The sequence below is a fragment of the Mustela nivalis genome, assembly GCF_964662115.1.
Source record: "Mustela nivalis genome assembly, chromosome: 8".
NCBI lineage: Eukaryota > Metazoa > Chordata > Mammalia > Carnivora > Mustelidae > Mustela > Mustela nivalis.
In genome coordinates, this window is record NC_139027.1 from 119,509,437 (window position 1) to 119,534,691 (window position 25,255).

A 25,255-nucleotide genomic window follows, 5' to 3' on the forward strand; every position below is an offset into this window, starting at 1 on the left:
TTAGTAGGCCTCTTCCCTGGCTCTTGGTTCTTAGAACTCAAGATTTAAGGCAGATTCCTATTGCTGGGGTTGGTCAGCTCTCTCCCTCTTCCCCCTTTTTAAAAGATTAATTTATTTTAGGGTGAGCTCGGGGAGGGGCAGAGGGAGAAAGAGGATCTGAAGTGGTTTCCTCGCAGAGCCTGATGCAGGGCTCGATCTCACCCTGAGACCATGACCTGAGCTGAAATCAAGAGTCTGACTCTTAAACTGACTGAGCCACCCAGGTGCTCCAGTCTTGCCCTTCTATCTTTTATCCTGTCTCATACTCCACTTTGTGGCTGATAGTTTATTTCTATACATGGTTGTTTAATTATTTATATTATATTTATTTCATTGAAATTCTCAGTTTTTTTCTTTTTTAAAGATTTTATCCATTCATTTGACAGAGAGAGCGAGAGAGGGAACACAAGCAGGGGGGGAGTGGGAGAGGGAGAAGCAGACTTACTGCTTAGCAGGGAGCCCGATGGGGGGCTTGATCCCGGGACCCCAGGACCCGAACTGAAGGCAGACGCTTAATGACTGAGCCACCCAGGTGTCCCTGAAAGTCTGTTTAGAACCTTGATTCTGGTTTGGTCTCTTCAAGCCTTTGATGATGACAGAATGGTCCTGGTGGTTCTGAACTCCATCTCTGGATACTTCTTGACTGCAGCTTATGAAGAGGAGTTTTCTTCCACCCTCCGATAGGACTTGATCCCTTTGGCTATCTCTGGCTTCCTTGTGAGGCCATGGAGGAGCTAAAGCAGCTGTTTGCTTCAGTTTTTGCAGCTGGTTCAGAAGGTTGGACTAGATGATGATGTCTGTGGTGCCCTTCTGGCTCTCAAAATTCCCTGCTGCCTGAATTGCGCTCAGTATCTGCACCTTTGTTTTCCTAGCTCGGCCTTCCCTGTGGCCCCAACCTGTACTCGAGCAGTACTGTTCAAGAGGAATAGAACGCAAACCAGAAATGTGAGGCACATACATAATTTAAAATTTTCTAGTAGCCACGTTTAAAAAAAGGGAAAAGAAAACCATGAAATTTCTTCTAATAACCTGTTACCCAATGTATCCAAATTGATACTAAACAGAAATGGGTTTTGATCCATGTTAGTGTGATGGAAGACCACGTCTTCGTTTGGCTTAGCGGTTTGTCTGATATGTTATTGGTATGTAAATGCTGAGTATCTCACCCTTTCCAATGTCTTATGCAGGTCAACGTATTGAAACTTACTGTCGAAGACTTGGAGAAAGAAAGAGATTTCTACTTTGGAAAGCTAAGGAACATTGAATTGATTTGCCAGGAGAACGAGGGGGAGAACAACCCTGTATTGCAGAGGATCGTGGACATTCTCTATGCCACAGATGTACGTGTTGACACCAGGATTTCTTCTTGCCATTTTTCCAGATAAAGTTAATTTTATCTGGTTGTTTTCAGCAAACTCAGTGCTAGTGCTTGTCCTGTTCCAGGATAGCAATTCATCAAAAGACTTTGACCTCTCAGAGTCATTCAGAGGTCATCTCTGCTCAGCCTCAGCCTCTGCCTTGAGGTCTGTGAGCCTTTGAGGTAGGAATAGGACAAGGAGATGGCTGGCTTGCCCAGATTCTGTGGTTTATGGCCGCTGATTGGTGATGAGTGCCACAAAATGCTCTTAACCCCACCATCCCCACTCCACCCCCTGCAACTTAGACCTCTCAGCTCCATTTTATCAGGCCCCCTGGCATTACCTGGGAACCACGCTTATGGCCTTTTTTGATGTCCCCTGCCCGTAGTTGTCGGATTGTGTCTTTGTTCCTCCTGCCCTGGAGTGTGCCTGGTTCCCATTTCCTCTCAGTACTTTATGGTCTTGGGATCCATGTGTATTATTACACAGCTGAATCTGCTGATATTAATCATAACATGCTAGCTGATCAGGGAAGACTGATTTTCCCCTACATTTCGGATTTGGTATCTTGCTATGCCCATTGTTTAGTGGCTTTGCTTATTTATAAATCTGCACACCTAGTAAGGTCTATAGGATCAAGTTACAGTGTATAAGTGTTTTATAGTATGCTTGACAGTATGCAAATATAAGGAAATATTGATATTGTCGTTAACACTGTTCTCTAAATATGCAAATGAATTTCGGGGGATGAAGACAGATGACTGAAAAGATGGTACTTTGTTCAGTAAATCCTTATTCTGGGCTTGCTCTTTGCCAGCTGCAGTGAAACAAAGATGATGAAGATATAGGGGTCCTTGGTCTAGTCTGAGTATTATTTTAGTGGCGTTCTATCTTAAGTAAATTCAGCTGTAGAGATTTAGTTGAAGAAAAAAACCATGGTGGTCAAAGGGGAATTCTGATTTTTATGGTGCTGTAGCCGTTATCACATGCCAGAATGCCCTAGAGTGTGTTGTGAGGTGGAAGCTGCAAATCGGCTGTGTCCTGTACCATTAATGTTGGATCAGTGTTGGCAACTACTGTGGGATTATGAGTGTTTTGGGTAAACCCACAATACCCACAGTGGCATGCATGGTCCTTAAGTGCCATCAGAGGAAGGTGTAAAGAAAAGTTGGCTCTGTAGACAGCTTATTGCAAGGAGATTGTGTGGTATGAAACTTTTGTGATGACTTCAGGGGTTTTTGAGGGTTTATTTTCTTTTTTAAAACAACCTTATTGATTGACGTAATGATGTAATGAACTGTACCTATTTAAGTACAACTTGATGTGTGAAATCATCACCATAATCGACATAATTAAGAAATCCACTTTTGAAGATAAGTTTATGCTTAGTTTTTGCCTTTTGTGAGATGTGTTTCCACTGTCTAATAAAGTGGTGGTCACGTGGCCTTGTGCTAGTAAATATCAAATGTGCGGTAGAGATAGGAAGAGCCGTTGACTTTGAGAGGCTGTAAATACGAGGAAAGTGGTGCTACGGTAGAAACTGATCCTTCATTTGGTACTGAGTAATAGCTTTTCCCTCTCATTTTCCCATTTTAGGAAGGCTTTGTGATACCTGATGAAGGGGGCCCACAGGAGGAACAAGAAGAGTACTAACAGCCTGGACCAGCAGAGCAACATCCGAATTCTTCACTCCAAATCATGTGCTTAACTGTAAAATACCCCCTTTTATTATTCTTAGAGGACTCACTGGTTTCTTTTCATGAGCAAACAGTACCTCTTCTTAAAGTGCACTTTGCAGAAGTTTCACCCCATTTCCAATGAGTTTGAGTTAGGAGCTTTTACCCTGTAGCAGAGCAGTATTAACATCTAGTTGGGTCACCTGGGGAACAAAGAGGCTGACCATGGGGCTTACCGAGTGGACGCTGGTAACACTGATTGCTGGAGAAGGTGTTTTTATGTGATACACTGAGGTGGAGACCTCAGAGAAATGTAAAGACTGATTTGAATTTTAAGCTAATGTGAAATCTTGGCAGAGAACGTTTTAATAAATAAATGCCTTAAGAGTATTTAAAATATGCTTCCGTATTTCAAAATAGAAAATGTAACATGACAGGACATTTTCGTGTTTGACATTGTGTCTGGGAAGGAAGGGCCAGACCTCTGGACCTTTGGAATCTGCTGTTCATAGGCCTTGCAGGGTTGCTTGAATCCTCAAAGGCCTAGACCTTGGCCCGAAAGGAGAGTTTAAAAAGTTGCTCTGTAAAGCCATTTGGTGTCCTTGACCAATAGTATCCCTGCTCTAAGAAGCAAGAGGCATTGTTGCCTGGATGAATAGAGGGTGTGTTTCAGCCCTGAGATGTTGGAGTCGAAGAGCTTGAATTTCATTGAACATTTCTCTGACAATTTTTCCAGTTACCCCTGAAATTTCTATGTATTGTGTTTTTTGGGAGATGAGGTGTGTCCAGTTTTTAAATCTAACAACTACTTTTGGGGACTTGCCCACATCTCTGGGATTTGAATGCGGGTCATGTCCCATTTTACTGTCTTTTAAGTTTACATTGAACATGTTTCTCTTCTCTGCTCCCCTCGCCCACTGGGGACTCCTCTTTGGCTCCTTAAAGTTTGCTGCTTAGAGTGTAAGTTCAGCAGGCAAGTGGTCACGCTGCAAGTTCTTTCTGGACCTCTGGCAAAGGGAGTGACCAGTGAAGGCCATCGCTACCTTGGGATCTGCAAGGCTGGGTATTCTCGGTACCTGCTGTCCACCGCCCTCCACTGTTATCGGAATACTTTGCCAGTGCACTAATCTCTTTGGAGATAAAATTCGTTAGTGTGTTACTAAATGTTAATTTTCTTTTGCAGAAGATACAGTACCGTGTCTGAATTAATTATTAATATTTAAAATATTTCATTCCTTAACTCTTCCTCATTTGCTTTGCCCCTGGCCTATTCAGTTCCTTTGTTTGGCAGAATTCTGCAAAATGTGTGTCACCCACTACTGAGATTGTTCAGCCCCTGATGTATTTGTATTGATTTGTTCCTGGTGGTAGCTTGTCCTAAAATGTGTGTAGAAAGCAGATATTTTATGATAAAATTGTTGTGTAGTGCATGCTCTGTGTGGAATTCAGAGGAAAACCCAGATTCAGTGATTAACAATGCCAAAAAAATGCAAGTAACTAGCCATTGTTCAAATAACAGTGGTGCTATTTCTCTTTTGTGGCCTTTTAGACTTTTGTTGCCCTAAAATTCCATTTTATTGGGAACCCATTTTCCACCTGGTCTTTCTTGACAGGGTTTTTTTCTACTTTAAACAGTTTCTAAATAAAATTCTGTATTTCAAGAGTGTCATGTCTTCTGAAATTTGTCTTGCCCTGAGTATATTCTTTTAGGTTCAAATGGTAAGATACCGATTCTTCTTTCTTAAATTCAGAGTGATCTTTTCAATCTTTCACTGTTTTTTCAAATGTACTTATTTCTAAGCCTGTTCCTTTTTTCTCCGTTCTTCACATTACATTTCTCAGCCTCCTGCAGTTAGACATTTTCATGCTACTGTGAGAGGTCTTTGAGAAGTCCAAGGCTTGGCCCCGAAGCCTTGAAGCCTTTTCAGGTGGATTCCTCCTGAGAACTACAGCAGGACAGTGCTTGCTGGATGCCATGGGGAGATACTTTCTTCCCCCCAGAAAGTATGTTTCAAAGGCAGTGAACACAGTCTGAATCTATGAAATAACCTGGAATTGTCATTTTCCCCTCCCTTTTAAAATTCTATGCCATAAGAAATGAGTTCAAAAGGAGACTTGCTGCCATTTTCAGTATGAAATAAAGATAAGGGGTAGGAGGTAGTTTCTCTATGATTTTTAGGGTTCTTGCCACAATTATGGATGCTCTGTAAACCCAACTTGATGATTTTGCCTAGGGTTAAATCCACATTACTTCCTCTAGAAATTAATGGCACGATACCTTCCTTGAAATGTTGTGTACTTTCAAAAGGAATTTGACACCCCATGTGTTGGCAGTCTATGAGAAGATGCCTCCAGGTGTGCATGAAGTTGGTGAAGATACTATGGGGTGATGCCAACTGAGAAGTTACTTTGGAAGGAGTGAAGCTGATCTGTATGTACCTCTGACCTAAGTCTGACGACCTTGTTCTTTAGGCTGATACCTATAAAATCTTGGTAGGAATAGTTCAGGTTAGGTTATTGGTGCAGTTAACTTGAATAAGCTGTTTGGTTTGCTTGGCGAGTTCTCTGTTGCTTGAGGAGAGGTAAACACATGGGTCCTCTGGCTGGATTGGGATTTAAGATTCACTCAGGCTGGTAGTCCTCAAACTAATGGGCTTCAGAATCACCTGGGGAACTTGACTGACAAATTTCTAAAGTCCCATCTCCAGAAATTCTAAGTCAGAAGATTAAAAATCTGCATTTTACTGTGTCCCTTACTGTGTCCCAGACAACCAGGGCTTGACGTAGCCCCCAGATTTGTACTTTGGCTTGCAAGTTCAAGTGTGAATCTGACAGGGGAACATCAGATTTGAGTCCTTGCAGGTCTCTCCTAACTTTGTGATTTCTGAGCTAATTGATCTCTCTCGTCTGACCGCAAAATGGGGATGATGATGTTGGCTGAAGTGCCTTGCTCACTGGGTGCTGCTAGTTGGCATCAGAATGAGCTGCTAGAAAAAGCAGCCGCAACGTTAGATGGCCCCGTATGGGTGCTTCAGGTCAGCTGACTTTCTTTAGAAGTTCTAGATCTTTGAAAAGTTCAGGACAGAATTTTTGTATCCTGAAAATTCAGGAGGGCACTGCTTAAGATAGGCTTCAGGTACTTTGTGAAATAAGTAACACGTTCCTTTATTGTTTCCTCTTCAGCTAGGTTGTGGTATAGAGGGGTCCAGCTCCTTTAGGTTTTCAGACTATGATTTTCATCCTGTTTTTCCTGAGGGAAATTGAAGTCTAACCACACATTTCACCATTTTCCTTGAAATGAAGGTTCTGTTGTGATTCAGTAATTCAGATTCATTGATTTAAAAACTTGTATTTATTTCAAGGTGTACTCTGTAGAATGTAATGTGGTAGACAGGAAGCAGTTTTGCTATAACCGAAGTGACTCCGGAGAAGTTTTTCTTTAAGGAATATTTTACAAGGTTTGGCATAAGGAACTCCTTTTGTGGTGTTTACCATAGTTCATCACAGTCCACAAACACAACCCAGGCTTTAAGTCTGATGAACATAATGAGGTTAGTGCAGGTGACCCACATCTGGCTGGTGTCAACAGAGAGTGTGGCAGTAGAAATAATCGTCCTGAACTACATGGAACCCGAGCCTGTGATCAGTGCTGATGTAAAATTTAGGACGATGTCCTACTTTTGAGTTCACACAATGCAGGTCAGCTACCAAAGCCTAGAACTTTGTAGATGGTATCGAGAGAGATTTAGAGTTGCAGAGTGATCTGTCAGCAGTTGGCAGTTCCATCACATCTTACCTTAAAAATTTAAAAAAAAAAAAAAAAGGCTCCTTTTTCCTGGTTTATTTGGAGTGTTTTCCCCAGTCTGCAGGCATTGTTGGTGGGGAGAAGCTGGGTGCAGGCATGAGGAAGAGGAGGAAGAGGAATTCATTCTTTTTACTGAGGTCTTCAACTTTCAGTTCTGGTTGTAGAATGAGATTTGGGAAGTTGGTAGGTGTGATTCAGTCCATCTGGGTAAGTCTTAACAGAGCTGGCTTTATGGGTTCTTCCTAGTTTTCCAGTGGGAGCAGAGATGAGTTTTTAAGATTCAGCCTTAATGTGTGACTCAAAAAATTGCAATGTAGACTATTAAATTAAGTCCAGGGTTAAACTGTACAAGTGTGCAGACTGAATATATAAAAGGAGTGTGTGGCTAGAGTCCTCTGATCTTTACCAAAATGAATGAGGGAGTCAGTGCTGTGGTTGGGAGGCCAGGGACCAGTGATTGAGACCGTGGTCCTCCTCCAGGCCTGTATCCCAGGTCTCCAGAGCACATCTTTTCATTGGCTCAGTGGGGCTCAGTGGCTCAAGGGTGGTTTCGCTCAAGATCTTTTTTGGACCAGAGAGAATTACTTAGGTTTGTGAAAAGCTGATAGGATACTGGAGCGGAAAAGAATGGAGGAGTGCCTAGTTCTGGCAAATGATGCCCCAGGGCTTAGTTTTCATCAGGAGAGGGACAGCTTTGGTTCAGAGAAAAGCACAATGTTGTTGCTGTTGTTTTTGCACAATGTTTCTCAGCATCAGCTACATACACTTTGAAAGTTTGAGAAAATTCTCACAATGAAATTGTGAAGTACAACTTCTGTGTGTGTGTGTGTTTTAAGATTTTATTTATTTGACAGGGAACACAAGCAGGGGGCATTGGAGAGGGAGAAGCAGGCTCCTCATGGAGCAGGGAGCCCCGATGTGGGGCTTGATCCCAGGACCCTGAGATCATGACCTGAGTGGAAGGCAGACACTTAATGACTGAGCCACCCAGACGCCCAACTTCTGTGTTTTAATTAATGTTTTGACTCTAGGGTTGCCTGGGTAGTTCATTTGGTTAAGCATCTGACTCCTGATTTCAGCTCAGGTCGTTTTTTTGTTTGTTTGTTTAAGAGAGGGAGAGAAAGGTAGGAAGGGGCAGAGGGAGAGAGAGAGAATCCCAAGCAGGCTCCATGCCCAGTGTAGAGCCTGATACGGAGACCAACGCGGAGGCTCCATCTCTCCCAACCCTGAGATCATGACCTGAACCGAGACCAAGAATTGGTCACCTAACCGACTGGGCCACCCAGGTGCCCCTCAGTTCAGGTCTTGATCTCAAGAGTTCTGAGTTCAAACTCTGCATCGAGCTCCATGCTGGGCATGGAGCCTCCATTAAAAAACAAAAAAGTTTGAAAGAAGCAACTTTGATAGAAGTCACAAATGGTTCAATGTGTGTTTGGCTGCAGGCTGCGGGGAGAGCTTTGCTCATACAGCAGTCCCACCTTATCTGCAGGAGACACATTTCCAGGACTCCCAGTGGATGCCTGCAACTGCAGCTCGTACTGATCCCTTCATACACTACCTTTTTTCCCTATACAGACCTATTTATGATAAAATAATTTATAAATTAGGCACAGTGATTAGCAACAACAGAGCAAGTGGAACAGTGTACTGTTCCGTGAATGTGGTCTCAGAGGATGTCAGCATCCCATCCTCCCCCCTTCTTGTGATGATTTGAGATGATGCAACCCCTGCATGTAGATGCGAAGTCAGATGAATGACACAGGCACTCTGACATAGTGAAGCTACTGTATGCTTAGGTCAGGAGGAGGAGCATCTGCTTCCTGCTCAGTGGGCTACGGGTGTCAGAGACTGCAGAGAGAGAATCCATGGGGCAAGGGGCCTATCCTGCGCCCATCCCTGAATCGCTGTGCAGTACAAGACTCTACACGAGCTGCGCTGGGATCTGTCATGGGTTATCCTAGTCAGGCTTGAGTGCCCTGCAGGTTCCTTTCCTCCCTTGCTTGCTCACCAGTAGTTTTATTACATTTGTATTAATTGTTCTCATAATGGGGCCCTGTTGATATATTTTGAAGTAGTTGCAGTGATTTTAAGGTCATACTTCATGGTCATCCGGATTTTAGCATTCCAGAGATTTCTAACCCAGTACCACTTTTTTTTCCCTTGGTATATGTTTTTCTATAAAACGATGCAAGAATTAAACGTATAATTACATATGATTGCTGTTTTTAGTTTAAAATTTAAATTCTGCATGATTGAATGGAATAAATTATTTGTGTTTTTTACAGGTAGCTGTAGGCTATCCCAGCTTGCCTCTGTGTGCACCACCCTCCCTATTAATTATTTAAAGGCTGAGTTAAGAAATAATTCAATGTTGAATGAAATAAAAATAATTAAAAACATTTCCTAAGAATTTCTAATTTTGTGATTTAAAATTTTCCCCCAGTCTTTAAGAAGAGTTTTTCTTTTGGGGGGAGGAGGTGGGTAAGTAGTTACCGAACCACACTGAGAAGCTGTCTTTTTTCTTGAATCATGGTATTTTGAAATCTTTGGCATTTGAACCTGCGTTAAAGATTTATTTTATAGAGTGTGGGGTGGGGGGAGCAGCAGGACAGAATCCCAAGCAGACTCCCTACTGAGCATGGGGCTCAACATGGGGGCTCTACCCCATGGCCCATGAGATCATGACCTGAGCTGAAATCAACAGTCAGATGCTTAACTGATCAAGCCACCCATGTGCCCAGGAAGAACATTGTTCTAAGTAAGCGTCATGTGGGTGGGTGGAGTAGTTGACATCAACTAAAGGTGTGATCTTGATCTTGATATTAATATTCAGGGTCCTCTCAAGTTCCAGTAGTCACTGACTTACCTCTTCTTTCTTCATGTTTGAAAAGGAAATGCATCTTTTCTTGGCAGTCAAGTTGCATCTGAAAATTGTTGACAAAATTACATTAAGCTGAGAAGGATACAAGTTTTGATGTTTTAAAACCCACAGTGGTAGAGCTGGAGAGGACACTGTTGACCTCGCTGCTGAGAGGAGTGGAGATGCCATCCTGGAGCAGTTTCTTGATCTGTCACTGCAGCCCTGGCTCCTGGCAGCAGCCCTGGCATCTCTGCTGTTAGGGACCAGTATCTCCTTGGGCTTGGCAGGGGATGCTCGAACTGGTCTCAGGTAGGACTTTGAGCTTTTTTCCAGAATTACTTTTGTGCAGAGGTGCAGAGGTTGATCTAGGAGATGTTACTTACTTAATTTTTTCTTTTTTAAGATTTTATTTATTTGAGAAAGAGAAAGAAGGAGAGAGCACGAGTGGAGGGGGAGGGGCTGCGGGAGAGGGAAAAGCAGGCTCAGCAGGGAGCCTGACTCAGGGCAGGATCCCAGGACCCAGAGATCATGACCTGAGACCAAGGTGGATGCTTAACTGACTGAGCCACCCAGGCGCCCTTAGGATATTTGACTTCTGAACATCTTCCCACTTCTATTTTTAGTTTTTTGGGTTTTGTTTTGCTTTGTGTTTTGGTCTTTTAACCTGAGTTATTGAGGGTCGTATTTTTATTGTTTTTAGGTGAGAGTTTTCTGAACTTCTTTACCTAAAGAGTGGAATGCATCTTACTATTTCCCTTTTTTTCTCATGTTTCTTCTCAGGGAAGGATAAATATATTTATTATGACAATTTAGTATATTTTAGGCTCATGTTGAAATATTGACAAGCGCAGGAACTCTTGTATGTAGAAATAGTAACATTGGCCTGGAAAACGAAGGAAAGAGTGGGAAACAGTCAAATGTGGAGCCATCAGCCTTTTTTTTCCAGCATATCCTTCTAGTGTTAATACCTAGTTTAATAAAACTAATTTAAGTACTTGTACCTTTTATGACATTTCATTGGACTACTCTTAATCTACAGTGTGACAAAATTATATCTCCGTTATTGACGAAATGGGAGCAGACTTTTTTTTTTTTTTTTTTTTTGTATGTTGGTGTTGTCTTTGTGGTATAGATCTGGGGAGAATGTCTTGTTTAACAAAATTAACATTTTGGTTAACAGCTAGGTCACAAAATATGATTTAACCTGGGTATCTTTAACCTGGAATCCACATCCCTGGTTGAAATCCTCCCAACAGATTTACCTTTGACTAGGTCACCCTCTTGTGCTGTGCCATGGGCCAAGGTTGAACAATGCTGCGTCTGGTCCAGGCCTCTCTGAGATTAGATTGAAGGACTCCCGTCCACTATGCTCTTGTGGCCTTCCTCTTTTCAAAGAACTGGAGCTCATGAAGAGGACAGTGTAGAGAGCTGCTGTGCCTTCCATGTCACAACTGTGGGGGCCAGTTGGCCTTCTGATTTTGGCCAATCCTGCTTTATCATAAGGCCCCCTGGCCTTTTTCACAGTTTCTGTGAGAGGTGGACACTGTGCTGTATACCCGTCATGGGCCGTGTTGTACTCCTGCTGTCCTGTCTGAGCGTGCTATAGTTCCTGTCGTTGCTGTAAGTTCGACTTTACCAATAAAGAGAATGTCTCACGGATGAAAGATGGCTGTGTGGTACAGTTTGTGCGATGGGTTCTGATGTTCCATTTGGTGTTCTGCACATGGAAATGTCTCATTTTCCCAGTTCTTAACGTGGCCAGCTGACTCTGTGGTCTGGCGGAAGCCCTTGGAGTTCCGTAGTGACTTCATAGAGGAGCTCCTTGGGACCCAGGGACAGCACCGAGATGTCTCAGTTGAGATGGACGTCAAAAACCGATTTACCTCTGTCAAACAAAGCCAGCAAGGTTACCTGGGAAGAGCCTGGTTTAGGGTGAGTGAGGGTTTGGGGTGAAAGTGGTCTCCCAAAGATTGGACACGTGGGTCCTAATATGCATTTGCCTGTAACCAGAGGCTGAATAGGAGGGCATCTCGTAGCTGTTTCCAGGACAGCCGTAACTACCTTTGGGTTTAAGTCATCTGCCGCTATGAATTCTTACACACTAATTCCACAAACCAATGATTCTCTTCCCATCCTAGTATGCTCCCCTACTGGCCGTTTCTAGGTTTGTGGTGTGCCCCACTCCGCTGCGCCCCTAGAGCTGGGAAGTGTGAGGGAGTAGATGGAGGCCAGTGGGGATGGTTTCTCCTGATTTTAAAGTGTTCTCTAATTCTAGACATTTAATTTTTTTTTTCTAAGATTTTATTTATTCATGAGAGAGCACAAGCAAGGGGAGTGGGAGAGGGAGAAGCAGGCTCCCCACTGAGCAGGGAGCCCAAAGCAGGGCTTGATCCCAGGATGCTGGGATCATGACCTGAGCCAAAGGCAGACACAACCATCTGAGCCACCCAGGTGCCCCTAGACTTCTCAGTAGAGGACTGGTGGTTCTCTCTGCTTCTTTTTCTTAACTCTTACCTTTTCTCTTGGGTGTCTCTTGCCCTCAACCAATACTTTTCCACTTGTTTTGGTCCATGAACATACACAGGTGTGTTTTGGTGAGACACATCACTCGTGAAAATTTTAGTAATTTGAAACAAAAATATTTAAATAGTTTTAAGAGTGGTATAAAGAACTCCTATTTGTCCAGGTTGACTAATTGTGAAAATTTTGCTTTATCATTATATTTGTTGAATATTTGAGAATAAGTTACATTGCACCCTTTTTGGCCTTAAATACTTGTGTGTATTTCCTAAAAACAAAGATTTTTTTTTTTTAAGATTTTATTTATTTATTTGAGAGAGAGAGAAAGAGTGAGAGAGAGCATGAGATGGGAGAAGGTCAGAGAGAGAAGCAGACTCCCCATAGAGCTGGGAGCCCGATGTGGGACTCGATCCTGGTACTTCAAGATCATGACCTGAGCTGAAGGCAGTCGCTTAACCAACTGAGCCACCCAGGCGCCCAAGACAAAGATTTTTTAAAGAGATTCTATTTATTTATTTGAGAGAGAGCACAAGTGGAGTGGAGGGGCAGAGGAGAGGGAGAAGCAGACTCCCCACCAAGCAGGGAGCCTAGTGCAGGCCTTGATCCCAGGACCCTGGGCTGTACTCTGAGCCAAAGGCAGACACTTAATGGACTGAGCCACCCAGGCGCCCCAAGGACATTCTCTCTTATAACCACAGGAAACAACATTAATTTGATTGTTATGTAAGTGTCCATGTTCAAATTTCACCAGTCGTCCTACTAATGGCCCTTAGAGGCACCCTCCCCCGACCCCCACAACTCTAAATACTGGAGTCCCTGCCCAAAGTGCCTTGAATCTGATTCTTTGTGGGCCTGTTGTCCAGTGCATCATTTTTGAAGGCAGCCCCCTAGGTGTGAGGTGGCTGGGGAGCAGTGAAGGTGAGGTGTGGCCTGTATGTGGGCTGAGTTGTCGCTGACCTGCCCCCATCCACAAGCCCCTTAACCAGGACAGGTGGAGTGTGGTGGGTTGAACAGAGGACTTAGAGGCTGGTTCTGTCCCCACAGCCAAATTCTGGCACTTAGCTGAGGAGTTCTAGAATTGTAAATTTGAACCTGGTTTTCCAGGTTGTTAGTGGAAAGTATTTGTCAAGGTAGGAGAATAGAATGTTTTATTTCATAGTATCTTTTTTTTTTTTTTTAAAGATTTTATTTATTTATTTGACAGACAGAGAACACAAGTAGACAGAGGCAGTCAGATAGAGAGGAAGGGAAGCAGGCCCCCTGCTGAGCAGAGAGCCCAATGCGGGACTCGATCCCAGGAACCTGAGATCATGACCTGAGCCGAAGGCAGCGGCTTAACCCACTGAGCCACTCAGGCACCCTATTTCATAGTATCTTAACTTGATTTCTAAGTACTTAAAACGACTCACTCTGTGGACCTATATTTGTTCTCTTGTTCTTGGCCCCGTAATTTTTAAGGGTAGTCCTGTTTATAAATGTGTGTATGTATGTGTATATGTACACTCATGTTCTTATATGTATAAATCATACCTGTTTGTCATTCTTGTATAAAAATTGGCATCATCTCTGCATTCTTTTTTGGATCTTTTCTTACTTATTAGGACCTCATGGAAATCCCTGCTGGTCACCTGCTATAGGCCACATTCATCCTTTTGCAGGCTGGGGGGCATGTTTTGAGTGCAGGTGCATTGGTTCACCCTGCCGCATCTCTTCTACAGCCACTTGCCTTAGTTGTTACCTCTGCGAACGATGCTGTAGCGACCACTCCCAGCCAGTGGTCCTTCATAGAAGAATGATGTAGATCGCTACCCACCACCCAACCTGTGGCACTGGAAGAAGTCCTAAAGATGGGGCACCTGGGTGGCTCAGTGGGTTAAGCATCTGCCTTTGGCTCAGGTCATGATCCCGGGGGTCCTGGGATCGAGCCCCATGTCAGGCTCCCTGCTCTTCAGGGCCCCTGCTTCTCCCTCTCCCCTCTGCAAATAAATAAAATATTTAAAAAGAAAAAAATCCTAAAGATGGCCATGAATGTTTTTTGACTTAAAAATGAAGAGCAGCATGATTTAGGCTATAGACATCCTCCATAATATCACCTGGCAGAGATAACCACCATTAAATTTGGAGTATATTTTTCCTGGCTCTGTTTCTGTGCATGTGCCAACATATCCATACATAATATTCTTTCTTTTTTTCTTTAACAATTTCATCTATTCACCTGACAGCACAAGCAGGGGGAGTGGCAGGCAGAGAAGCAGGGTCCCTGCTGAACAGAGAGCCCAACACGGGGCTTGACCCCAGATCTGGGGATCATGACCTGAGCCAAAGGCAAGATGTTCAACCGACTGAACCACCCAGGTGCCCCCATACATGATACTCTTAACAGAAGTGAACCTATTAATCCGGTCCCGTAGCTTTTTTCCTCAGTGATCTTTAATGGCTGTGTTCAGTGGTTGTGTCTTTTTTCTTCTCTCTTGGTCTACTCTGAGGCTCCCTTCCTCCTGTCTTTTGTGTGTCTCCCTTACTCTTTCTTTCCCTGAAATGTACTGTCATCAGTTTCAGGCCCATATTTCCAGGTGTTTGTTTCGCATTTCTAATTGGACAGCCCAGCATCACATGCATGAAGCTACTTTCTTTCCTTACTGCCTTTTCCTGGAAACTTTCCTGGCATTTCCCTCAGTTACCCTGATTCTTGGCTTCAAATCTCCTTTCCTTTGGCTCTTTTCTCTCCTTTCGTTTTTACATCTGAGCTGCTGCCAAGACAGTTTGGGTTGGGACACTGTTGGCCAGTCTTCAATCTTCCCTCCACTTATGCTGATGAGTTTCCATAATTGTCCTTCATCCTGCTCAGACTCCCTGGCAAAATACTGGAGCTTCTACATTCTGCTTCTGTTTCTCTCTCATCTCTTCTCTCCTATGATTCCTCCCCTCCCCGCACCCACAGGAGCCCTTTGTCAAGCTAGGCTGGCTCATTAACTCTGTCCCCTGAGCCTATCTGGGGCTTGACTCCTGGCCATTCCCCTGCCCTGCTAAAAAGATCTTTGGATTCTTTCTGGTGAGACAGACTGACACTCCCAATAATCATAATAAAGTGAGGTCTTTCATCTTAATGGAGAAGCCACTGACCCAGTAGAAACATGTCCTTTCTGTTCTCTGAGTAGAACTCTGTGGACCGGGCCTCTCCCATACTCACATGATCCCATGTTGCAGTGAGGAGGATTCTGTCCTCCTTCCAAAGAAGTCCTGCCTCTAGGCACATTGGAGGGTAGGGGGAGGAAGTAGAAAGTAGGGCCATCCTACCCCACCTCCGGACCGTGTGTTTGACCCTTTGGACATGTGCCTGCCACTGAACATTATTTTCCTGGTGTGTGAATTATATACTTGTTCTTCTAACTGCATGGCCTCCTAAGCCCTTTCTAATTCTATAGAAAGTGTGGCCTGCTTTAGGAAGCCTTTAGCATTCACTTGAGAAGCCCCAGGACTTCAGTAGAACAACTGATTCCCACTGGGGGAAAGAAGGCTTACAGGGATAGGCTTAAGAAAAGCTTCCTGCTGGAGGAGCTCCTAGGGGAAAAAGGATACTCATTACATGTGTGCTGGAGTTGTCTGTGGGTACAGGGCTGCACCCCTCCACCCCTTGCTCTGACTTCTTTTCCAGTCTCTTGTGACCTAGCTAGGCTAGCCTCCCACACAGTCTTAGAAAGTTAGAGTAAAGTGACCATGATTCCCTATTCTAGGTCAAGACCAGTGTCTTCCGAGGACTTAAGAGAGAACCCTGAGTCTCAAAAGGTAAGAAAAATCGTTAGAGGTTGGTACAGGGGAGGGGCGTTCCTGAGCTACCCCGATGTCGCTCATCAGCTCAGAAATCCGTCTGTTATCCATCTCTGCGCCAGGGTGGCAAACCCAGATACTCACAAGGCCAGGTAGGTAAGCTACCTGTGCATGGCAGCAGGCTGGTTTTCCCTTTGAAAGCACAATATTGGCCCAATGCAACGAATCAGAGGCTACCAATTTGCAGTCTGTACAGGGTCCCTCCTTAATTTTGTCCAGCCATGTTGCGGCTGTGGTGGGATAGGCTATACAAATTACCCTCAAGCCCGAGTATTTTGTGTCTGTTGTATGCTTGGGGCTGGGGACTAGAGAGATCATTAGTATAAGTTAAATGAAGATCAAATTAAGATAAACTAAATATGTCCTTGCCTTCAGAGAGCTCACTAGGAGACGGGAGTAATGACAGGATCTATCATTCATTGTGTAACTAGTCTGCTGAGCCTGCCAGCATGTCCGGGGGCCATGTAGGTACTACTACAACCCTGCAAGGTGGATAAATTAGCTTGGAAGTAAGGAGCCAGGTAGAATTCTAGCCCAGAGCTCTGGGACTCCACAGCTGTGTGTTTCCCATCATGCCTCACTATCCACACGTATGGACATGCACAGTATCCTGCATGCATGGCAGATAGGAACAGAGTCTGGGAGCGTGGATTTGGCAGGGATGACTGTCATCTGAAAGTCATAGAAAAGTTCCTGGGAGGAGGTGTCATTTGAGCCAGGCTTTAAAGAGGAGTTTGCGGCTAGGGCAGATGGTCTGTGCTGCACAGAGGGAATATGTGGTGAAAGTGGAATGCTTGCTGTGTTTGGAGATGGTGGAGAGCCATTGGTGTGCCCAGACTGTGGCATGGGCATTGAAACTAGAAAGACAGGTCCGGGCTACAGGGTCAAGGGCTTTGAATGCCGCACTCAGGAGTGGGCTGGGGGATGGTAGTAGTGGTAAGTAGCCTGGGAAATATCTGAGCTGAGGTAAAGTTATCATTAGATTTGTCTTCCAGAAAGGTGACCGATCCCAATGTGGAGAGCTGGAGGGGAAAGGAAAGCTAAAACTCTGGTCCCAGTGCGGGGACATCCTTGTACTTGTCCCTGCACAAGGCCAGTGTTTGGGGTGGGCCAGGGATGCAGGGGAGCAGGGGTTAGGTGTAGGAGAAGGATCACAGGAAGAATGAGCAGGAGGTATGGTAAGAATACATCTTTGGCATAGATGTATGGTGCTGAGATGTCTGATCCAGGGCCCGCGTGGCTGTGGGAGTAGTAGCTAGCTCATCTGTTGGGCTCCAGGAAGGCTCCACTTCACTGTGCTCACTCGTGTGCCCACAGTGCCTGGTGCTCAACAGGTGTATATAGACCATGAGGCAATGAACAAAAGTTCACAGGAGGATGAGCACGTCTGCTCGTTTGATGGGGTTGGGGTGGGGAGAGTGAGCCATCCAACTTCCACCTTGGTCTTCTGGCTTTTTGAACCAAAATCTTGAATGCCCAAGACCCAAGGGCAGTGCATTTTAGTTAGCAACAAGCACTCGGTAGTTATCTCATGGTTCATTCCCGGCATCCTTTGAGGGAAGCAGCCTTTGATGACCTGAGCCTTTTGTGACCTGAAGCATTGTGCTAAGTGTGTGTAGGGGCTACAGAGAGGAGGTGTTCATTGTTGAGGGCTGGATAGGCAAGATAGGCTGTGTGGGGGCGTGGGGGGACAATGGGAAGAGGAAGCGGGAAGCCCCTGTCAGGGGTGCGGGAGCTTTGGTGTGTGTGATGATTTGATCTGACCCTGACCCAGGCGGGGTCTGGGAGGTTCAGGACCAAATCAAATTGGCTGGGGAAGATGGAGCTGGATTCCTTGGGGTCTTGAATTCTGAGCACTGAAGATTGAAACTGAACAGAAGCTCCTCATAAACTGGGGTCCGGGTCTGTGGGAGGTGAGACCTTGGCTGTGTCTGCCAACCTCGTTGAGCCTCAGTCACGGCATCTGCAAAAGGGGAACAGTTGTGAACTCCCCAAAGTCAGGAGAGATGGTCTAGATCTTTCTTGGTCTCTCTAAGTCCAAAAGTGGTTAAGATTTATTCATTTGCCTAATTGTAACCCTCCATACCCTGTCCTCCCCTCAAAGAGTCTTTATTTCAGTAAGATGTGCTAGAAATGTTGAGCTCAGGAAAGCGACCTTCTCACTGCCCGGTTCTTACAGTCTTCTTTGTCTTAGATCACCATCCCAGGTGGATTCCACAAGAACGAGGAGCTTCTTAGCTCCCCAGCATCATCCGTCACCCTCAGCCAACATGAGTCTCAACTGTTTACCCCGCTACACATGGCCAAGGTGAAGAAGATGTTTGAGGATGACATTGCCTCGGCGGGAGGTAAAGCCTCCTTGCGGCTGCGTTTTTCCAGTTGCCACACAGGGTGGGAGCCATCCCTGGGTGTGTGCAGGGTTTAAGATTTGACAAGCAGTTTTTCATCTTTAAACTTTCAAAACTTTTTCTGTCATTATATAAATCTTATAAGCCTATCGGAGGCTCTTTCATATTCAGAAAAACAATACTAATCCTAATCCAAGCTCCCAGATATAACCTCTGTCAGCATTTCAGTATATCTCTTTCAAACATTGTCCTGCATGTGGTGTGACAATATTCTCGCACACTAAGTGGCTTAAACCACACCTTCAATGTCTCACGGTTTCTGTGGGCCTGGCGTTGGGCATGGCTTAGCTGGCTTCTCTGCTCAGGGTCTTGCTAGGCCGGGGCTGCGGTATCTCCTAGGGCTTGCCAGGGAAAGGGTCCATTTCCAAGTCCACTCAAGGTTGTTGGCAGGACTCAGTTCCTTGCCCCTGCAGGACTGAAGCCTTTCGTTTCCTCCTGGCTGTTAGCAGGTGACTGCTTTCAGCTCCTACAGCTGCCCACGGTTCCTGGCCACATGAGACTCCCCAACATGGTGGATTTCAAGGCTCAGGGTAGCTGGGGAGATCACCACTCCAGCACGATGTGTGCTGCAATCTTGTCAGCAGGCAGTCATGTCCACATGACTCCATTTCCTGTCTCCTCTGCCATATTCTCTCGGTTAGAAGCAAGTCATGGGTTCTGTCCCACTCACGAGGAGGAGGGAAGGTGGGAGGGCATGCACACGGGAGGCGGGCGTCCTGGGGCCACAGTCAGCTATGTGTATTTTCGTGAGTCTGTAATTGTATTACATATGTGATTTAAGACCCTTCTTTTCCTCTGGATGTATAACACCTTAAGGACTTTTATATATTATGTGTAGTCTTCCAAACCATCATTACTCACGAATGCAAGTGTTCTGCTGGTGGGCTATGCCATTCCCCCATAGCTGGATATTTAGTTTTAGTTTTTTTTTTTTTAAGATTTTATTTATTTATTTGACAGACAGAGATCACAAGTAGGCAGAGAGGCAGGCAGAGAGAGAAGGAAGCAGGCTCCATGCTGAGCAGAGAGCCTGATGTGGGGCTCGATCCCAGGACCCTGAGACCATGACCTGAGCCGAAGGCAGAGGCTTAATCCACTGAGGTGACCCTTTATCTGTCTTTAGAGCTAAATTTTTCTCCTGGGGTGGGTGATATACATAAAGGCAAGTAATAGGAATACTTAAAGACCTCTTTATTTATGTTCCCTAAACTCTGAATACCAGCTCTGGGGAAATAGCTCCTGGGCCCATTAATATGACTTTTACAGCCATGCTGTGAAGAGGGCAGGAAAGGATATGAAATCCCCAGCTCATAGATGGACGAAGTGAGGGCAGGGATGATTGGTGTGTGTCTGACCCAGAGATGAGATGGCTCCTAACTGGAGTGATTTGGTGCCGGTGTTTGGCTGCTGGGAGTCGCCACCACTGTGTCTTGGAGGCCAACCTTGACCACAGTTTTTATCGTGTCTGTGTTTGTTTTGAGTAAGCAGTGTATTCAGGCAGTTCAAAAGTCAAAAGGTACTTTATCTATGATAACCTTTTTGGCATGCAGAGAAAACGTCTCCTTCGGCCCAGGCTCGAGCTGCCAAGTTCCGCTCCTTCAGGCCATGACTGCTTTCAGTCTCCTGTGACCTAGAGAATCTCAGGAGTGACATGGTCACGTCCACCTTTTGTATGCGGCGGCAGCCTGTCATCCATGCTGTTCTATGTCTTGCTTTCTTTCCTTGAGGTTTACTGAGCTGTAACTGACAAACTCGTAGCGTATTTGAAGTGTATACCATGCTGATTTCATATCCATAGACATGGAGAAAGGATCCCTACAATCGTCTACTCCTGCCTTTTTTTAATAAAGATTTTATTTATTTATTTGACAGACAGAGATCACAACTAGGCAGAGAGGCACGCAGAGAGAGAGGGGGAAGCAGGCTCCCCGCAGAGCAGAAAGCCCAATGCAGGGCTCTATTCCAGGACACTGGGATCATGACCTGAGCCGAAGGCAGAGGTTTTAACCCACTGAGCCACCCAGGCGCCCCTCAGAAAGTCTTTTAAAGAGGTGGATCATGGGGGCACATGGGTGGTGGAGTTGTTTAAACATGCAGCTCCTGATTTTGGCTCAGGTCGTGATCTCTCAGGGTCATGGGATCGAGCCCTGCATCAGGCTCCGTGCTCAGCCTGACATCCGCTTGAGATTCTCCCTCTCTGTCTGATCCCCCTTCTTGTGCTCTTTCTCGCTCTCTCTGTCTAAAATCCATCAATCAATCATGAATCTGGGCTCCATAACATTTCTTGAAAACCCTGACCTGACCATCACTGCCTGTCTCAGAGGAAGAAAGGGAAATGCCTGGGTTCTCCTGTCTATTCTGCAAGTTCCCTTTCAGGGCCTTAGTTTCTTTATTTGTTGATTGGAGGTCTTTAAGGAGGGTCCATGGTTCTTTGTTGTTTTTGTTTTTTTTTTAAGATGTAATTTTTAAGTAATCTCCACACCCACGGCGGGGCTCCTACAACCCTGAAATCAAGCATGCTCCATTGGCTGAGCCAGCCAGGGGCCCTGAGAGTTGGTCTCTCTCTTTTTTAAAGATTTATTTGTTTATTTATTTATTTGCACGAGAGTAAGAGAGTGTGGGGGCGGGGGCAGATGGAGAGGGAGATTGAGTCCTAAGCAGACTCTGTGCCAAGTGTGGAGTTGGACATGGGGCTTGATCTCCCAACACTGAGATCACTACCTGACTACCTGACTCCCCATCACTACCGACTACCTGAGTTGAAACCAAGAGTTGGAAGTTCAACCAGCTATGCCGTCCAGGTGCCCCTGGTCTGTGGTTCTTTTTGTTGTTGTTGTTATTATTATTATTATTTTTTAAAGATTGGTTGATTCATACAGAGAGAGAGAGAGCACTGTCAGGGGAGCAGCAGGCAGAGTGAGAAGTGGGCTCAGTTCTAGGATGCTGGGATCATGACCTGAGCCAAAGGCAGACGCTTAACCGACTGAGCCACCGAGGCGCCTGGGTCTGTGGTTCTTAGTGGGGGGTGCCCATGTATCTCCTAGGAAGTCTTAAAAATATCCACATGCCCTTGGCCCCTGCCTTTGGGGCCTGCCTGGGAGCACTTGCAGCCTGCTGGGGTGGAGATCAAGGGAGAAGCAGTAATTTGGGGGACCTGCAGCCCCAAGCCTGCAAGCCAGTGTAGCACTGACCTTCTGCACAGGAGCTCCTGAGGGGATATGGGGGCGCATGCACCAAGTTTGCCCCCAGTTTTGCCAGCTGACATTTCATCAAGCACTGCCGGGCAGGATAAGAATCAGCGTAGGTATGGAGCTTCCTGGGTTACCAAGCCCTCTTTCAGATTTGATTCAGCTGTCACGGAACCCTGTGGCTTTGTCACCTTACGTAGGAGGGGCCAGGCACTAACTAACAACAGGCCCAAATGTAGTGGCCTGGGTGCCCTGACATGGACACCTGTGGGCACCCCACACTGAGTGTAGCACTTCCGATCCAAAATAAATGAAAAGAAGGCCCCTTCTGGGAGAGCCAAGGGCATAACCATGCAGTGCTCATACTTGGTGACTGTGCCCTAGGAAGGCAAGCACTGTGGGGCACACACATACCCCTCTACCTCTCCCCCCACCAATGGCAGAGGGAAGGCTAGGAAACATTTTCTTCTTCTTTTTTTTTTTTTTTTTTTAAGATTTTATTTATTTATTTGAGAGAGAGTGAGAATAAGAGAGATCAGAGAGAGAGAGGAATAGAGGGAGAAGCAGACTCCACACTGAGGAGGGAGTCTGATGCAGGGCTTGATCCAGGACCCTGGGATCATGACCCGAGCCAAAGATAGACACTTAACCGACTGAGCCACCCTGGTGTCCTGGAAAACATTTTCTTCTTACATATTTTAAATATTGCATTAATTTAAAAAATGTTTATAAGTATCTAAAAAAATAGAGGTAAATACTCCATAATCCTACATCTTAGCTTTACAAATAAAGAGAAAGGCGAAGTGGGAGTTTCCCAGGAGAAGGTGGGGAGGGCAGAGAATGGCAGAGGAGAGGTGCAGGGTTGTTGCTGTGCTGGGGCAGGGCTGGGAGGGAGGCAACCACAGAGGATGTGAGTGCACCTGAGCCCTGGCAGCAGGTCTGACAGGGAGGTGACTCTCTAGAGCTGCTGGAGAAAGTGTCTTGGCCAGAAGGGGATTGGCTTCTCACGTGACCACTACACCAAGCGTGGTAGACATTATAATGGAGACAAGGGAAAGCTTCTGGTTTCAAATCCTCCTGGTGCCATTTTGTGTTCTTGGGCAAACTCCGAACCTCCCTGTGCCTCTGAGTCCTCATCTGTAGAATGGAGAGAATAACAGTACCGATCTTCTAGGACCAAAGTGTTCTTTTTTTTTTTTCTTTAAAGATTTTATTTATTTATTTATTTATCTATCTATCTATCTATTTATTTATTTATTTGATACAGAGCATGCACAAGCAGGGGGAGTGTCAGGCAGAGGCAGAAGGAGAAGCAGGCTCCCCACTGAGCAGGGAGCTGGACATGGGGTTTGATCCCAGGACCCTGATATGACCTGAGCTGAAGGCAGATACTTAACTGCTTAACTGAATGAGCCACCCAGGTACCCCTGGACCACAGGATTCTTGTGAGGTTTCAGGAGGGAGGTCACTGGAAAGCCCAGTGACTGGAAAGCTCAGGTCTTCAGCTTGGTGGAGGTAACACCATTAGGAGAGATGCTGGACTCAGGAAAGGCCAGTGTCTAGTGGAATAAAGATAATAAACTGGATTTTAAGGATGCTGAGTTGAAAGGGCAAGGGGAACACTTGGGAACAGTCAGAGATATGGGAGACACATTCTCTCCTGAGATGCAGAGATGGGTGAATAGGCGAGACCACTAAGGAGAGTGTCAGAAAAGCAAGGGACAGTGATGAGAAGAGCTGAGGCACATGCCTGCTGAATGACAGGGCAGGGCAGGCAGCAGAACCTGGAGGAGACCAGAGGGACCAGTGGGGTCACTGCTTGAAGGCAGGAGACCCCAAAGGCAAGGAAGGGCACCATTGGGTGTGGTCTGAGGTCTCTGGTGGCTGAGGAGAGAGGTGTCAGGGAGTGGTGGGCAGAAGGATGTCCAGTACTGGGGGGCAGAGGGAACGTGCCAGCAGGGTGCAGGCAGAAGAGAGGAGGGTGGCCGTTAGGGTGGGCCTTCGTCCCCTGAGGAAATGGCCCAGGACCACCCAGGCTGGGGAGGAGACGGCTGTCAGAACACCCCTCTAGTCTTCTGAGCTGGAGGGGGCGACAGTCAAGGTTCGGGAGATCGGGCCCCCCATTGAGCTCTGCGCTGGGTGTGGAGCCTGCTTAAGAACCTCTCTGCACACGCCCCTCTCCCACTCCTGTTTGCCCTCTCTTAAAAAAAAAAAAAAGAAAAAAAGAGGTAGAACAGCTGGCTGAGGGACGCCTGGGTGGCTCAGTTGGTTAAGCAGCTGCCTTCGGCTCAGGTCATGATCCCGGCGTCCTGGGATCAAGTCCCACATCGGGCTCCTTGCTCGGCAGGGAGCCTGCTTCTCCCTCTGTCTCTGCCTGCCATTCTGTCTGCCTGTGCTCGCTCTCTCTCCCTCTCTCTCTGACAAATAAATAAATAAAATCTTTAAAAAAAAAAAAAAAAAGAATAGCTGGCTGAGCTCAGAGGCGCAGGGAAAGGCGGTTAGAGAGTTCATCCTGAGAGCAATTCAGTTGTAAAATAATATGCATCTTTACACCAAGACATCATTTACCTCCCACAAAATGCACAGGTTTTGGGGTCCCCCTCAAGGAATCTATCACATGCGTGCATTCATGTAACTGCCACCCAGATCAAGTTATAGAGCCCTTCTTGCTCCCCAGAAGGTGTCCCCCTTCCTGATCCTGGTGGTGACCCCCTCCCTAAGGAAGTGATATTTCCTTTCCACATGCAAGGTTTTTTTTTTTTTTGAAGATTTTATGTATGTATTTGACAGACAGAGATCACAAGTAGGCAGAGAGGCAGGCAGAGAGAGAGAGGACGAAGCAGGCTCCCTGCTGAGCAGACAGCCCAACTGGGGGCTCGATCCCAGGACCGTGAGATCATGACCTGAGCCAAAGGCAGAGGCTTTAACCCACCGAGCCACCCAGGTACCCCACATGCAAGTTTTTGAGTGATCAATTAACCATTTGGCTTGAGGCGGGTGAGAGCTGCTTTTCTGAGGGGCAAGGGGCCCTGCCTGGATGCCACAGTGTATCTTTCCTTTCCCAAATACCTTTGTGTCTATTCTCTTGTTATTTCCAGAGAAGTGTTTGGCAAACTGTTGGTAAGAAGTGTATTGACACAGCATGCTGGTGAACAGTCTCTACGGCTTCTTAGACACCTGTGCAAAGAGCGAGGTGTTCGCTGTAGTGCTCTAGAGAGGGATTTGTTAACTCCTCTCATACATGGGAGGGCCAGATTGCCAGGGTCAGTTTCGGGTGCCACCCTGTGACCTTGGGCGCATGACCTCACCTCTGTGCCCTGCAGTTTCCTCATGAGTCCCTCTCATTAAATGGCCAGTGTGAATAAACACGCAGAAGCACCCAATATCATCACGCCCACATCCTAGTGCCAACAGCAGCACTCGGGGAACAAGTGTGTGCCGTGTGCCAAGGACCCAGTGATGGAGGGCACGGGCTCACCCTGCACTCGCAGAGCTCACTGGCTAGAGCGGTGACGAGGAAGGTCAGGGACAGCAGTGGAGCCGGCTGGTGGGGGTAGGGGGCCTCCCTAGATA

General features: G+C 46.0%; 2 protein-coding genes and 1 long non-coding RNA gene across 12 annotated transcripts in view; 2 read left to right on the plus strand and 1 right to left on the minus strand.

Annotated features, from left to right (window-relative positions):
• MAPRE1 (microtubule associated protein RP/EB family member 1) overlaps positions 1–4,734 on the plus strand; it is a 27,875-nt gene extending 23,141 nt beyond the window's left edge. For all 5 annotated transcript variants that reach the window (XM_082745969.1, XM_082745973.1, XM_082745972.1 and 2 more), the window contains exons 6-7: positions 1,227–1,379; positions 2,994–4,734. In XM_082745969.1, coding sequence (XP_082602095.1) covers positions 1,227–1,379; positions 2,994–3,050 — 210 coding nt within the window. In that variant the 3' untranslated portion in view covers positions 3,051–4,734. The remainder of the gene's footprint in view (positions 1–1,226; positions 1,380–2,993) is intronic.
• Positions 3,849–11,084, minus strand: LOC309872195. Its single transcript, XR_014315724.1, has 2 exons — positions 11,001–11,084; positions 3,849–10,621 (listed from the first exon to the last, which is right to left on the minus strand). It is a non-coding gene; the product is annotated as an uncharacterized lncRNA (long non-coding RNA).
• A 500-nt stretch (positions 11,085–11,584) lies between these two features.
• EFCAB8 (EF-hand calcium binding domain 8) overlaps positions 11,585–25,255 on the plus strand; it is a gene marked incomplete at its 5' end in the record, with an annotated part of 60,003 nt that continues 46,332 nt past the window's right edge. For all 6 annotated transcript variants that reach the window (XM_082745923.1, XM_082745925.1, XM_082745927.1 and 3 more), the window contains 3 exons: positions 11,585–11,670; positions 15,993–16,044; positions 18,281–18,434. In XM_082745923.1, the coding sequence (XP_082602049.1) occupies positions 11,585–11,670; positions 15,993–16,044; positions 18,281–18,434 (292 nt within the window). The remainder of the gene's footprint in view (positions 11,671–15,992; positions 16,045–18,280; positions 18,435–25,255) is intronic.